The 17,134-nt window shown below is 40.3% G+C and overlaps 1 protein-coding gene across 2 annotated transcripts in view; it reads left to right on the top strand.

The window, feature by feature from the left end:
• LOC135946249 (uncharacterized) overlaps positions 1 to 17,134 on the top strand; it is a 44,110-nt gene that overhangs the window by 11,114 nt on the left and 15,862 nt on the right. For both annotated transcript variants that reach the window (XM_065494383.1, XM_065494382.1), the window contains exons 2-3: positions 10,174 to 10,345; positions 12,556 to 12,737. In XM_065494383.1, coding sequence (XP_065350455.1) covers positions 10,174 to 10,345; positions 12,556 to 12,737 — 354 coding nt within the window. The remainder of the gene's footprint in view (positions 1 to 10,173; positions 10,346 to 12,555; positions 12,738 to 17,134) is intronic.

Below are 17,134 nucleotides of genomic sequence, written 5' to 3'. Positions count from 1 at the left end.
AAATTGAGTTTCTAATGCACGTCAAGTGGAAAACTAATGAGATTCTTTTCTCGGACCATTAATTTATAATAATGGCTCGCGTTTAGGCCGCTACACATTTTCCGATCATTTGCCTTCGGCTCGTCTTTTGACACCTTTTCGCATTCCTCGTGCGAGAGAAGAAGAGGTTTCGGCGCGACAAGCCGCAGCGCAAATTCAATAATCTGGTGATCGCGAACCCGCCCAATTTCAGCGCAGCACCGCCAACCGCACCTTAAAAAGAGCTTGTTAAGAATTCAATGTGAAAATAAAATAACACAGAGAAAGAGCGCGAGCGCGCGCGTGTGTGTGTGTGTGTGTGCTCGGCGCCGAAGACCTTTTTCCTCTATACACAGTTCTGATTTTTAATGCTTCACGCGGGTGATTTTATTATATTGTACTCCCGAGATCGTAAACTTTGATCAGCGGTGACAAGCGTGAACCGCGCGCGATTTACGATTTTAAATTGCAAAATATTGTCACCCGCTGCGACCTCTCCGATCGAAAATAATTCATCCGCGTTGTAAAAAATGGATAAATTCATATTAAAGGTGGCAGTATGGGGAATAAATTTAATTTAATTAATTTTATTCAGCCTGTCGGTGGATCTCAAGACGAAAAGTTACGTTTTTATCGGACATCTTTAGAACTGGGATTTTTAGTCGGCCTTTAGATCATTTTTTTGGGCAATGAAAAATAATTTAAATTATTGAGCTTTAAAAATTGAGGTTAAAAACCTTTTTAACTCATCCAAAACGATTTTCACCAATTGACCAGTTGCATAAACCCTTAGTTATTAAAACCGCCAACAGATGGCGCAACCACAGACTTTCTTAAAAATTTTGTTTTAAGCAATTTTAAGGCATTTCCGCTGCGATTTCAGTATCAATCTAGCTGTTTTGGTTTTTTTTATTAATTTGCTAATTTTTGACGTGCTGAAAACCAAAATCGGTTCAGCCATTCGCCGTAGAAACGTTGGAAAATATTTTTTTATTTCAAAAAATAGTTTTTCACGATTATATGGCGATTGGCTGAACCGATTTTGGTTTTCAGCACGTCAAAAATTAGCAAATTATTTGAAGAATGCACAGTAGCTAGATTGAGTCTGAAATCGCAGCGGAAGTGCCTTAAAATCGAAAGTCTACGGTGGCGCCATCTGTTGGTGGCTTCAAACACTTAGGGTTTATGCAACTGGTGAATTTGGAGACTTTTTTCCCTTCTGATTTGAAGATGAGCAAATTGATTGTGACGGTTTTTAGCGCTTTTGAATATTTTAATAACTAGTAAATATTAAAATTGTAATTTGTATACTATTACGGTCTCAGACTCTCTCTCAAGTTAAAAACCTTAGACATCGTTCCATTTGAGATGCGGAAGAGACATTAAATTTGCAAATCAAGCGATATTTTAAATAAAATTTGAATTACAAATTGCTGTTCTCGGCGTCTTGCATGAAAGAACGAAAATTGCTATTTACATTGGATGCGGCGAGGCTTCCGAGAATCAATCGCGGGAGCCATTTGGATCAAAACTAGCCACGCCGAGGACAATGAGTTGTGTACGGCGCCCGCCAGGTCGATATATATTATGTACACATAATGTATACAAAGTATAAATCAGCAGCGGGCAGCACCTCTCAAAAAACAGTTCCACTCCCGTGAGCACGCGGGCAAGAAAGAAAAGATGTTTCGCTCCACAGTTTGGTGGAATGCCGTCTTTTTTCTTTCTCTCTTCGCTATACCTATCTATCCGTCCGCGCGGCGCGGATGAAAATAAAATGTGTATCCATGCACTGAATAAGAGAGACGGCTTCGCTGTGTAATGATCGCTCATCCGCGCAGAAACAACAACTGCACGGCAAACACAAAAAGCAGGCAGAAACCGCCGCTTTTTAATGCTATATCTGTGTCGCCCACCGCCGGAATAAATCATATAAGCTATATGCGTATGTGTGTTTTTCATTTCTGCGCGCTCACGAGACGTGTAGCTAGCATTTTATTTTTCTAAACGGCTGCTCTCGCTCACTTGCTCGTCCCGATGGCAAATTTGTTTTCCTTCTCGCCGACAGCGACATGCCGAGAGAAATTTATAATTCGCTGTTTCTGTGTTTTCGGTAAACACAATACAGTAATTCATTTTTGTCAAAAGATCGCGTGTAGTCCGTTTATCTCAAGTGTGGGAGAAAAATTCCGACGCGGAACTCACTGCGGTTTGAAATTAAACTTGTAAAAATTCAATTTATTATGCTGTGTGATCCGGAGTTTTCTACTTTAAGAACAATGTAGTGTAATTTCTTGCACAAATCGTAAAAAAATTATTTATGAGACACTTTGTGAAGGTGGAATTTTTATTAAATTTTAAAAAGCTCCCAAAGAGGATTTATAAATCTTGCAGTCTGTTATTTCTGTATAGAGGCGGAAAATGACACAAAAATCTGTATATGCAGGTGCGAAAAGGAGCCACACTCGTCCCTCAGAAAATATTCCGGGGCGACGGGGAGTGGTAGGTTTTTCAATAGCCAGGTTTGCTGACAATGAGGAGGATTAGCCGAAACCCGAAACAGCTTTAAATATCTGTGCTCCAATTGATCTCCATGCCCAGTTTTTAAATTTCTCCAATTTAAATATATTTTTCACTCTTAAGGCTAAATTTCAAAATCTCCCACGGGAACGGGTTAAATGAGAATATTATTAATATCAATTCAACAGATATTTATGTACTTTAAATCCTGCTTTTCTGTGCAGAGAAAATTCTGAACGACCCACATTTTGCTCTGTGCGGCTCGGTGTTTCATTAATATTCCATGCGCGGTATTATTCAACGTGAGAAGAAGATCATAAATTCACCTGTGTGTGTTTCTGCTCGCTGAGACAAAAGACAAAGAATAATTATATTTGAGAAAGGCACGCCGCTGTGCAGGCCGCGCTGGTCCAGTTGGGACCGAGAGCGATGCCAGCCCTCCCTAAGAGAGCAATGAATTAAATTCGCGTGTGTATAAATAAATATTATTAAACGGACATGGCATGCTCGGCCGGCGAAATAATTCAAATCATACTTTCAAATGAGCCAGCCATTATATAAATTTCCACCGGCGGCGAGACTCTCTCTGCACTTTGGCGAATATGATTATTAAATAAAATTTGGAAATAATGCGAAACTCGTTTCGCTGGCTTCGACCTTTGACTCGTCGAAACTTCAATGGAAATAATAATAAAAAAATTCGTGCAATCATTTTTGCATGCGACCCGCTTTGCATAATCGCACTTGTTGTTCGCCTTAGGAGAGAAGAATCGTAACGGTGCCGCGTATATATGCAAAACAAAATACGCGCGCATAATGAGCATGAATATTCGAATTCATTTTTCATTTCTCCAAATTGTTATTGTGTATGCGCCTTATTGTTCGGGAAATCCGCCAATTTGCCAGCAGCAACAGCCGAATACAAGTATAGTCTCAAACAACTGATTTGCTAAGACGACACTCCATCTGGCCTCTTCGCCAAGCTATATATATTTTTTTCTGAATAGAGCGATCTACTCGTTGCTGTCAACCGCAGCGGATAATCTCCCACCTTTTGTTGCGTTTTTATAGACGGAAAATGCTAATAAAGCAGCAGAGAGAGAGAGAGAGAGAGAGAGAGAGAGAGAGAGAGAGAGAGAGAGAGAGAGAGAGGGGGAGAGAGAGAGAGAAATTTGGCATTGAGAGCGAACCGTCCACTGGAACTGTGACGAGCTGCTGAGGATCGATAAAAAAACACTGCTCGCATCGCACCACCATAGAAAATTGCACTAACTTTAATGGGCATTAAAGTGGAATGCGGTTAGATAATGTAAATAGGTTTCTACCGCACGAGGAAAATGGTTTTATGTTGCTGTTCTTTATCGAATTTTTTGTAAATGGCAAAAGTGATGTTAAAAACTGAAAATTTGCTCAGTTAAACCAATTTTTCCACAAAAACTATCGATCTTGATACCTATTTTAATTATTTTCAGACCATAATCAAATTTTTTACTCTTCAAACATGACAATTTAAGACATTTTATAGCCTCTGAACATCCTTTTTGGGAGTTGTTTTGATAAATATTTCTCTTCCCAACTCAAATCTCCAAATTAACAACAAAGCCTAGTGTTCGGAACGAGGAGAGTGAGCAATTAACCCTAATGGTGCTTCGTTTTTATCAGGAATCACTATTTGAGGCAAGTTTTATTCAACTATCTGAGTGATTGATGCCGTTTGTGATGGAATTGTGGTCGCTAATGACCGTCAAGGCAAATTCCTCGACGTGAGAAAGTGCTCCAGACACCATTTTAAACGCACAATCGAAGCCAACCCTTTCGTTGCATGCATTAAATCGGTGCCGGACCATTAAAATGCCTCTTGATAGTGCATCTCTCTCTCTTTCTCGTCTTCACAGAGACGTCTCCAGAGCTGTCCGCCCAAATCATTATTCGGCCGGCTTAACTAGAACAAAACGCCGCCACACACGCAGACTGGCAGAAAAGCTTCCCTCTATACTCCTCGCTCGGGAATTAGAGAGATATAAATTATCTTGATGGATGATACTGCACACACACACACACACACACACGTATACGCGTCTTCTCTGTTTGTGTAGGTGAATTTCGTATGGTGCCGCGAGTGAGAGAAAAAGGGAGGCCGACAAAAAAGCGCGCAGCGACGGGCCAAAGGCATTTCCTTTCACAAAACTGCCACTCGGCGTTATATTTTATATATAGCAGCCGACAAAAAGTGGCTGCGAGATTAACTTTGCGGCGCATTGGCGCGCCTGAAACTCTTATTATTATTATTATTTACAGCGCGCGCGGGGGAGCCTTGCATGCTGCTTCGATAGCGATAACGTGCATTCTTGCTTCCAGATCCATAAATCCATAAACGAGATCTCCATTGTTGAGGCGGCGGCGGAAATCTCTCTCAATGGGGTTTTGCCTCGTTTGTGAGATGCATTTAAGGGTTATTTATGACTGAAAACATCATTTCACCGCAGAAGCTATTCAATTTGCTTCACTCCAGTTACAAATTCATCTCTTGCCGCAACGATGATGACTTTCGATTTAATCTCTAACGCTGAAACGTGTCCTTTATATAAGCTCCGGAATAATGAAGCTTTGTGTATGCGTCTAGACAGACTGAAGTGAAAACAGATTTCGCTTTCATTTCTATTTCAATGCGCGATTCCTTTAAAATTCTACATATTGTAAAGATTTTGAGATTTTATTTATTTCCTTGCTAGAAAAAATGGATTAAAATTTGGTACTAGATAATTTCCGTAGCAGTTAATTATTTTTTTCTGTGGTATGGGAGGCAAAATCTTCTACAAATGGTGTTGATTTTGTTTTAGGAACTGCTTATAAGGCCTCTGTAATTCTTTCCATTGCCGATTTTTTAAAGATAGTAATTCTTTGATGAGACACAATGAAAAAATAATTTCAAGGAATCATTATTTTCATTGTTTATTGTTCTCACCACACCTGCCTCTCAACAATAAATAGAAAGAAATCTCTCTCGGTTGGTGGTGCAACGAACGGACAACAAAACGAGTAAAACCTCCCTTCGATTCCATTTGCAGAGCGACCCTACAACCGAAAAAAAGCTAATTCTCCGTTTCCCAATTCCATGTTCCGGGTTGGCTGCTTTCCCATCAGAAAGGAAATTAAGTGGAGAGCGGCTCTTTTGATAAGGAGAAGAAGTGTGTAACAACCAAAACCACCCTCGTGTGAACACAAGGAATTATTATGAAATTTTGTTGTTCGATGATTAGAGTGGCGTGACTTTTGCTCAAATTGCTTTTTTCTTCCTTTCCTTCTCGGATTGAGTCATCAGCGACACGTCCGAATACAGAAACACATTTTATACACTAATGCTCGGCCGGTCGTATTTCATTATTAAATCGAAATTCATTTCTGACCAATTTAGGCAGACTTGTTTTCGAAACGACACAAAGGTCAGCAGCGAGCGGGCATCATTAGAGAAGGCGAGCTGCCTGAATGGAAGCAGCGTTTTTCTCATTCTCATTCTCTCTCTCTCACTCGAAACCAACTAACCGACAGCCAGCCGCCGTTCGGGGAATCATCGAGTTAATGAGGCTGTAATCGGATCCTCATTTGGAATGCCGCCGCGGTGCGGTGCGCTGGCGTTTTGTGTGAAAAACCGGCGCAGCCTTTTAACCAGCACACACACTGGGAGAAAAATCATAACATATGAAATATGTCTCGTGCTGTCGCCACAAGTTTGTGTCAGCTCGCCTTAATTGCAACAACTTTAACGAGAGAGTGCGGCGACGCAGCCTCGGCATCAAAGTGAAGCGAGTTTTTATTTATTATGCGCGGTGAATCATAACAGAGGCGCCGCAGAGTGCCCTCGCCATTAGCACGAATCATGATTATTATTATTTTATTTGTTCTTGTTAAACTGCAAAATGCATTAAATTAAATTTTACCTTCACGTAAATTATTCTGAGCGCGGGTAAAATTCAATTCTAGCGGTTTTATCTACTTAAAATGTTTTATGTAATGTTAATGTAACTTAAAAAAAAATCCATAAACCGCTGGACAAGAGGAATTATGATTGCTGCACATCGTAAAGATAAATTTTCAATAGATACTATTAAATAAACAAATTGCCGAGCCTCCCAGGTAGTTAATTGCCCAATAAATGTATAAGTTGTAACAATTCAAAGCATTGAAATTATATATAAAATAAGTATATCAGTTTAAAATTCCTGCCCTTTTATGGTCCATTAATTTAATGGGATGGATACAAATTAGCATGAAAATACTCGGCATGGCATTTTGAAATTCAAATAAATCCCCTCGGGCTGGACCGATTAATTACGTCAAAGGACCAAAGGGTGATTTGTATTTAATTACACGTGCTTTGACCCGGGTGACGGCTCATTGGGGAGAATTAATTGATGCTATATACGAAGTGAAAGCCCCGCCTATTGGGAATGCACACGTGGGTGTAACGCCAGTTGGAGAGAAAAAAAGAAATTATTTAATCTCATCATTCCGGATCGGGAAATAAATAAAAAAGCGGCCGAGAAATGATAAAAGCGGCCCGGCCGACACGTCATTTGAATTTTACATGTGAAACGGCGCATTGTGTTAAGCAAGCTCTGCTCCGAAGGGCGGATCCTCCAATTTGGTGTACGTACAAAATCCTGCTGCCACGATGAAGACCAAGAAAGGTCGGCCAAAGGTCACATCAGCGTTTTCTTCAGATCCTGATGCATGACTCACTTGCGCGGCGCACAGCGGATCAGGAAAATCGTCCCGTCCGCGCGCTCACGGCTGCTTTTATGGGAAACAATACCCTATGCGCGCTGATAAGTCTATTTGCTCAAACAATCCGTCTGCCCGTGTATAATTTTTGGGCCGAAAGGGTTTATTACCGCGTGTGTGTTTGCTTTTCTCCTAGGCTGCGCGCGGCTCATAATCAATTTTGGGCCACCCAACGAGCACCGAAAAGTCAAGCGGCGGCCCCAAGGTATGTGTGCTCTCCTCCTTTTAACTTTCCTGACAGCAGCTCAGGGGAGAAACGAAGGAAAACATGGTTCGCACAACACTCACTCACAATTCTCGTTGATCGCATTGGCCAAATAAACACTCGCGCGATCAAAGCAACAGCTGCTGGCCTCTGGTGCTGCGAAAGCACTTGACTTCTCCTTTGGAATCGAAAAACGCCCTCGTCGAAGCACTTTTAGCTCGCCACCTACCTCGGGAGGAATTTCCAGTCAAAGCACTTCAAGATTTTTCCACCTCTGGAGAAGAAAAGACGAGAAGAGCACCGCCAATTCAAACGAGGGGTGTTGAGTTTCAACGATTGGCTCATTTTTTGTTAGATTCAAATGTAATTCATGGTCAAAATGTGTCTAAATTAAATTTAATTCCGCAGATTATAATTTTTTATTGAACAGACGTTGAAATTTGTCAATAAAAAAATTTTACTCCAGGTGGAAAAGTTTTATTTGCTTGTGCGACCAGGAATTGAATTTTTTACATCCTTTCTCAACTAATATTTCACGTAGCTCGTCACTCTAAACCGGACCAGGCATCATTCCATAAAGACGCGGGTAAAATTGTGTGTGACTCGAGTTTTAATTTATTACGAGTTGAAGGCCAGTGACAAAACAGATTAATTAGCATCATTAAAACTAAATTATGTTTTATTTTTAACTCAAAAACCTGCAGTATGTATTTTGAAATTTGTTTCGTTTCTCTCCCAGTTCAATTCTATATTTAACAACATCGAGTATCACCTCCGTTTCTAAATTTCGTCACTTTTGGCATTTAAGTTTATTAAATTTTGGACCTTGCAGTCTTTTACTGTTTGCAATATATCCCTGAGAACATATTGTTGTTCAATGGAGAGTACAATTTGATTTGTTTTCTATAAATTAATTGTTTCAGCCGACAAAAAGGTTTATAAGTACCTAAAAAAACCTAAATTAAATGTTCTCATTTTGTCCCAAATATTTACAAATTATTTAAGAATGGTAAAACAAGCAGTTTATGGGATCGGTGGAGTTTAAAATATATTTTCGTTAAATTGAGAGATTAAAATCTACAGATTAATAAGCCTGATACACTTGATTAAATTTGTGTCGATTTGATTTCGACTGGCAGTACAAAATCCGTGTTCACCTTTGCAACGATTTAAAAAAAAATCACTCAGTGTCCATCCGTTACCATAAAACACTCTTTAACCTGAAGGAATTCACTCTCCGCGCGCTGCAATGACGTTTTTGCACTCTCTTTAAGTCACTGATGCGCGGCAAAGAGAGGAAAAAAGGTTGAAGTGCCGAAGCGAGAGGTGCGGAAAGTGCAATAAATAAAACGCGGCGTGTCTGTCTGGTCCGAAATTGCGCTGCAGCCGGTTATCTGGTCCGAAAAACATTGTTTCAAGCGCAGCACGGGAGGAGATTTTCGGAGAATCTGCAGCAAAGGTCGCGCGCAGCACTTAAGCCGGGCACGGCTCCATGACGAGCTTGAGAAAATGCAGCGTCACATCTTCAGATGGAAAAATAATGACACGCGAAGAGAATCCGCGCGCGCTTTGACATACTCGACGGACGGCTGCGCGTGGTTTCCGAAATTGCACCAACGTCGGGGAGTGCTCTTAATTACGCCCGAGAGATGCTTATCGCGCGAGCTGCAAATGTCGGGCTGAAACGTGTAATTTTACGAGGTGAATATTTGATGATGGCGCAGCGGAATAGAGAACAACTCGCCCGGCTAATTGCTTTATTTTGCGCGGCTCGGTTTTCGGCAGCGGACCCATTCGGAAATTGCCCCGTGAAAAAGATCGCAATCTGGAAACGGAGCTTTTAATTAAAAAATTTCGCAGCCCAAATTGGATGAATAGTGGGAACTCCAAGGACCAATACTTTGCCGCAGGTTTAAATAGGCCCACAATTTGTAGGGAGGATGTCTATCTTCGTTAAAAGAGAAAAGCTCTAATTGTTGACTGGATTAAGCGCTAAATTGTACGCTCCACTTTTGTTTCGTAATTGCGATAAATGCTGTAATTTTATCTCTAGATAATGAATTTACAGACCTTAGAAATTAGAAACAAAACCGAATTTTTATTTTGCGCAGCGGGGTCCAGATTCATGCGACGCGCAGATATGGCGTCCGTTAAAGTATGGCGCGAAAAAACTGTCACGTGAAATGCGCGAAAAGAACAAATTTTTTGTCAATATTGCGACATAATTCGCATTACTCTTACCTATTTGTGTCTTTTGGATCGTAAAAACAAACTCTTGATACTCGTACTGCAATCCAAAGAGAGCTTTTTGTTTCCCACATTCAGACGCCATCTTGGATCTGCGCAGTGCGAACCAATTTTATCGCAAATCTGGCCCCCGCTGATTTTGCGGTAGCTGTTTTGCAGTTTTAGGTTTTATTTTCTGTTTAAATTGCTTCAATTTGTGCTCTTTTGACAAATAAAAATCATTAAATATCCCTTTCTTCAAGAAAGAGCTTTAATTTTTTATCCGAGTTAATTTAATTTGCTCTAGTTCGAGACATATTCTTTCCTCGTTGAAATTTACAATTTTGTGATATTTTGGTTGCTTTATGCTTCGTTTGTAACTGTGCACTATCTAAATCGAAAATGTATCTTTTTGCCCACAGGTGCAGCTTCCTGTTTCTTCGCACCCGAGCTGCAAGGCGAGTTCGTGATGCAATCGAGCGTGTCGGCAGAGCAGTACGTCCAGTACTCACAGGTCAACATCACGTCCAACTCCATCCCCATCTGGGGCTCGTGCCACAAGCGGATCAAAAACAACGTCATCCTCATGGACAAGTGAGTTGTTTAATTTTTTTTTTTATTATTTCTTATTCGTATCACGAAAAGTAGAAACTGCACCTGTTTTCCGTGGAAAAAGTTGCGTGTTAGTTCTAGCGTCGCGTGATGATGCCTCGGCCGCGCGGAATCGAATAATGAACTCTTAGCCGCGGCGTGTGGCTGTAAAATCAGAAAGCAAAGAGGATGATCGTACCATTAGCAGGGACACTTTGGGGTTTTGCCAAAAGTCGGTTCGACGAAAGGAAATGGCAGATTACGCCCGACGCTTTCGACCGATTCCAATTCCTCGCACATAAAGGTGCGCTTGCGGTTTCGCCTGTTGCCTTTTTTTGTTTCGCCGAGAAACTGATCGCGACAGGCGCGGCTGCCCGCAACATCAACCGTCTCGATGCAAAACTCGATAGAAATGAAGTCTCTATTAAGTGTTTTTAATCATCAATATTTTTATCTGTGCCTCTAATAAATTTTAAAAATGTCTGAAACTGGCTTTAATGATTTAAAGAGGAATGATACTGCAAAAGCGTAGAAAAATGCTTGTTTCCAATGCATAAACTCATCCTTTTGGATTCAGTTAAAGCCTAAATTGACCTACAAAGCACTGTAATTTTTTTAGAAGATTGGCTGGAAAGTTTCCGTGCTTTTCAAATGGTAAGGTCTGTCTCCTTACTTGAAATCCAATTTAATTTTAAAACCAAGAGTTTCCCCAATACACCGTTGGACAGATCTCGACGAGAGGAATCGGAATATGCCGAGAAAATATGTTCAAGCACTGTACATTTTGGAGAAAATTGGCAAAATTTGAATTTTTAATGTAGGAAGATCCTTTTTTTACTATTGCAAATTGTTGAACAAATTTTGTATCGATATAGAATCCAACAATTCAAATAATTTTCAATTGTTGCCACTTTAAATAATTTAGCTTTTCCAGTAAAAAATCTTAGCCCTAATACAATTTGCAAAATTATTTTTAAATAATATATTACGCTTTGGAGGTCCTATATAGCAAAGAGGACACATTTCTTAAATCCACAGCTAAGCATTACGTCTTGAAACCCGAAATTCTCATAGATCTAATCAGCTCCGTCAGCTAGGTTCTTTTAGTTGAGACAATAAATCATTACGCGGCGTCGCATCTCTTCTCACGATTAACAACAACAATGACTGCATGCCGCTGTGCTGTCATTGTCGGCGTTCATCTTTTTGTTTCGATCCTGTATTAAATGACGCGCGGCGCGGGACCAAACAATAATAAATTACTAATGACCAGCCAGCCAGCCAGCCAGAGGTGCTTTACGGCCACGCACCCATCCGTCTCGTCCGCCCGTCCGTCCGTCCGTCGTGTGAAGATCTTCATTAGACGACGAACAATGCGAGTAAAAAATTAGTACAATCGCATTGAGCGTGCGCCTTTCCGCTGCGCCGCCGCGACGGGAGAGCAATTGGATGATTGACGAGTCGTGTTGAAAATAATTCGAGCCCTTCTAATTTATCGCTTTGAGCTCGCCCGCCGATTAACTGCGAGAGCAATTATTATTACTGCTCATAGCGGCTCGCTAAATTGAATTTCGTGCGATGTCATTGACCACTGCTTCGATGGGCGAATATAAATACCCGACACCGCAGCTGCTAAGTTCTTTTACAAATTAGCTAATTTTGTACGTCTGCTTGTTAATTGAAATTTTGTGATTAGAAAAATAATGAAGCAAAATCATCGAAAGGTAAAATCTGCGAATAAATAATAACATTCCTTTTTGCGGCTTTTGCTATTGTTTTTTTTTAATAATTTTTGAGAGCGCAATAGTCAAATTTTCGCAATTTTAAAAATAAGGAGCACATTAGATTCTTTCTAATTTATTTTACAGATTTTCCTAATTCTGGAAACATTGGAATAACCAAATCTTGGGTTTTAACCGTCACAATTGCTCAAACTGCCCACAATTAGCCAGGTATTGACCTCAAATCGAACAACATTAATTTGTCCTACGATCTGTACCTTTTGCTGAGTTTGTGATTGTGAAGAGAAATTTAATTAATGAAATTTAGAAGACGCTTTGAATTTATAAAAATCAGGAGTGATCTGAATTTATGTGACATTTTAGTAAAAATGCAAGAGCAGCAAAAAGCCGAGAGTTATGAGGTGCCAAACAAATCTGAGTTTGTCATTTTTCCAACAAGCTAATTTAACGAATTATTCTGTTTGTTTCCAGTTCCGGGGGTGAAAACTGCTTCAGGTGCTTCCACCTGAGCATGCACTCGATCAACGTGCTGCAAATCAGAACCGAGGGTCTGGATAAATGCTACTTCACCGAAGAACGCGCCGAGCAGGCCTGTCCTGACCCTAGGGGCCCAGATAGCGTGATCAAACCCCTCCAGGAGATCCTCCTCTTCAGTGAGTCATATTTTTACATATTTAAAAATTTCACCTTTTATTTTTAAGTGTTTATTTCAACCGGATAATTTTCAAACAGCAAATAAATTAAAAATTGGCAAATAACATGAGTGCACGGGTCTCAATATGGAGGAAACCAATGTCCAGAAAAGCGAAGTTCATCATCGGGGTCCGGATTGCGATCTGTGTTGCTTCCCGCCGGTCAGAAGTCAATATGGCGTCGAAAAATGGAGGCCAATCAGGAGACAGTCCAGCGGCCAATCAGAAGCGTCGAAAAAGAGGCGTGCCAGCCTAATAATTTCATTCCCGCGTATTTTGTTACATTTCCTTTAACCTGATGTGCCATCTAACGGTCAATCCGCCAATTACCGGGCTAATCAGCCGTTAGTAAAGAAATAACAACACAACTATTCATTGTGCTGAAGCTATTTTCATGATGAATTTTCCAAGCCGATTTAATTTTACGTTTGAAACTTTCCCGCCGCACTCTACCAGCCGCCATATCTGCGCCCCGGTGAAGATCATTAATACTAATTTAAACAACATGTTTTTACTCCTACAAAATTACTCTTTGTCAGTCATGAAGCGTCTTCAAATATTAATTAAAACACTTCAAGCAGAATTTTGAGCTTTTCCCTTCAGCTTCAGAGCCGTCAGCACACTTTGCGTGCGTGTTTTCCGACGATTGTTTAGCCTAAAGTCTGTCTCTATGTGGTATTCGAGTGTGTGGATATGGGATGGGAGGGCGGACACGGTGAGGTCACTCTCTCTCTCTCAATTCACTCAGAAACAATATAAAGTCGTCTCGGGAACAGACAGCTCCCACAAATAATACACCTGCATGACGGCCCAACAAGACTCGTTCGTCGTGATTCTTTGGCAAACACATATGCATGCACGCCACCGGTCCGTCCGCATTATTTTGTGTTCCGGCAGGCAGCGTGCCACACAAAGAACGAAATGAATACTATCTTTCTGTAGCTACATGCATGCATTCGTACCTGGACGCGTGTATTATTGTTGTTGAGCTGCAAACTGATACGCCCCGCACACGCATATATTATTCATTATAATATACGTACGACGTTTATATACACGCGAGTAATTGTGATGTGTGCGCATTTTAATACGAACAAGTACACGGCTCTTAATTCTCGGCACACACCAACGTCATGCTGCTGGAATTGAATAATTTCAACTGGTGTTAAGCGACGACACCCAAAATGGTGACGATGCCAAATGAAATCATTATTATAACATAACGTTTTCAACGAGGGATGACGAATAAACTATAGTCATAGAAAATATCATTCTGAATAAAAAATGGTAGAAATACGAGGAGCCATAAAGGCAATTTAATTTTTATTTAAATTAGTTTTAGTCTTAGTCCATCGTCTCAAAAAAGAAATCATCACACAAATGAATTAATTAAAGGGTATAAAATTTTGTTGAGGTCTGAAGGAACACCAATTTGTGATTTTAAGATGGACGGCTTTTTTATTCTGGGCTTCCAGACTTTAAGGGACCATTAAAGAAGCACGAATTATGCTAGTAATTCCATTTGAATCACAAGAGAAACTGCCATAACTGCATGAAAGTATCTTAAAAAGTCGGTTGCCGTCTAAATTGACCAACAATCCGTGCAAACGTACAAAAAAATCCAGTCTGATATATTTATTCTTTAAATATTTTAAATTGTATTGTTTAAAAATAATCTTATTGGAAACAAAATATTGTTAATCATGCATTCTCTTTTATTCTTGGTTAAAAAATAAATATTTTCAAGAAATATAAAATCATCTCAGTAGTTAAAAAATAAATTCTGAACTAAATTCAACTGTTGCCTCAGTAGAAAAGTCATTTACTGTCTGTTATGCCTGAAAAAGTTAAAAAACTCGTCTTTAAAAAACAGTATACCAATTTTCAGTTTATTTACCCCCTTAGGAATAGTCTAATATCTCTCTTGAAATTGAAACTCACAGCCTATCATATGAATTTATTATTTTATTTTACTATGTAGACAGACCTAAAAAGGCACAATCTCGGAATTAAAATCTCTTAATGTATACAGAGCTCATTAAAATTGTGGACAGAATAATATTTGCAATTTAAGATCGTTTCACATTTCAAAAGATAAAGCCAAGATGTAAATGAGTAATAAACACGCAAATTACTTGTAAAAATATGTATTTATAAAAATGTCATTAAATTTTCCTGCCAGTTGCGAATAAATAAACTGTTTAATTTTAACGTTGTTACATCAAGATGTGTATCAGATATTTTTTTCCTGATACCACCGCCAGCATCATCTCGCATCTCGGCCCATTCATTATTATTATGTTTTTTTTTTCTGCCGATTCAGCTGAAACGCACTTCCCGTCTTTTTGGGCGTGTTTTGTGCCATAAAAGTGAGCAAAAGTGGCGTCGCCGCGGCCGCACCTTGGGCGCCCGTGGTTGGGCCGCGTAACACGAGATGCAGTGCCGCGTGCGTCGGCTCCAATTAAAATTCCGCGCACTCTCCTCCGGTTAGAGTTTGAAAAATTCATCGGAAAGCGATTTGCTGGCGCGATTAGCAAGCAAGCAAGCGGCTTCCAATAGCCTTATATAATTGGTATGCAAAGCGACACAGTGCTCGCTCGTTCGGCCGCCAATAAAATTGCCTCGGCGCATCCTTGTGTGTTTGTTTTGTTTGAAAAGTTATTCCAGACTGCTGCTCTTCTTGCCCCGCGAGATAATGACTCGTTCACTCTCGAGAGCAAGAGCGGGCCCGAGGAATGCATCAGGTGTGCGCGCACGGTGGCAATTAAAGCATCCCGCGCGCCGCCACGCCAGACAATGCTCCGGGAAACATAATTACGCCTGCCTTACGTGCGAATCATTCCAAATTGAATAAAAACAACGTGCACCACAGGTTGAGGTTGACAAGGGTACACGTACAGCTATACAGGCAGGATGCGCACCTGAATTATTTTTATTTTCAACTCAGTCGGGAGAATCAAGGTCTAGACTGAAATTTTCGTTATTAAAACGTCATTTCTTTTGTTTATAAAAATATTTTGAACAGTTATTTTGAAGGATACACAAATTAAATTTTTAAACCTCGTTTTTGGACCTTGTATTGGACGTTGCCGTCACTGAAAATCAAGCTTAGCCGTTTGAGTTTCGCAGGGAAATAAATTAGAACCTTTAAGAAAAGTCTGAATGGCTGTCTCCTTACTTGAAATCCGATTTAATTTCAAAACCAAGAGTTTCCCCAATAAGTTGGACAGATCTCGACGAGAGGAATCGGAATATGCCAAGAAAATATGTTCAAGAAATGTAAATTTTTATTGTAGGAAGGTCCTTTTTTACTATTGCAAATTGTTGAACAAATGGTTTATGGCATCCAACAAGTCAAATAATTTTCAATTTTTGCCCTGTATCATTCCACCTTAACAACAATAGTATTTTCACTGTAAAAAATTCCATTTTTGTTTTCTCTGTCGAGACACTGCAGATTAAAAACTGGAAGATTCTTCAATTCTACAATTAGCGTAACTAAACCATTTCCCTGCAAAAGATTCGTTGGCCAGTCTGGTTTTCAGCAAGACTGATTAAAAGCAACGAAAATTTGCCACTTTTTTTAATTTCGTTTCCTCGGAATTACTTAAGCGGCTGATTGTGAGAATCAGAGAAAATTCCTATTAAAAACATAATACTTCCGGACGCATTTCATCAAAAGCCATAAAATTAATTTAAACCAAGAACAATGCTGCGGTCAAAATTTCAAGTAGTCGACCCTTTTATCCTTCTCTTATTGCAGAACCAACGTGTATATTTTTCTTTTTCTTTCGTAGAAAATCTCGGGTTGCAGTTTTATGAGGATTCCACGCACGTTCCGAGCGGAACTGTCAAAAGGTTGCATTATCAAAAAGATTTATTTTTCAATTACCTTCACGGTCTCATGATTCAGACATTAGAGGAGTCTCCATAAATCTCGTGTGCATTTCGTCCGTGACCTCTCACGTCGGTGCTTCTCATTACGGCGGCGCAGAGAGACGAATCAATCTGACTGAGAAGCGCAGCTGCAGAGCAATCCGCACGCGGCCGCCGCGCTCTCTCGCGCTCTCTGAATGATCAATCAAAAACAAAAGCGAGGAATTTCGGGTGCAGCCCACCCACCGGCGGCGCACTCTATTCCGATTTCCTCCGCTTGTCTTAATCATCGCGCGGATTACCCAGTCGGGTGGAAATGACAAGTTGGAGAGCGCGCGTTATTGTTACTGCGGGCATGTATTAGATTTCCGGATGTGGCCTCACCGCAAAATCCATAATGCTGCTGCCTCTGCCGCCGTGGTTGTAAAAAGAAGTCGTATAAAAAAGTGTATATATTGCACCGACGGAGGAGCAAAAAAAAG

Source organism: Cloeon dipterum, chromosome X (genome assembly GCF_949628265.1).
Source record: "Cloeon dipterum chromosome X, ieCloDipt1.1, whole genome shotgun sequence".
NCBI lineage: Eukaryota > Metazoa > Arthropoda > Insecta > Ephemeroptera > Baetidae > Cloeon > Cloeon dipterum.
The sequence above is the reverse complement of the archived record's forward strand: the minus strand, read 5'-3'. Positions and strand labels throughout refer to the sequence as shown.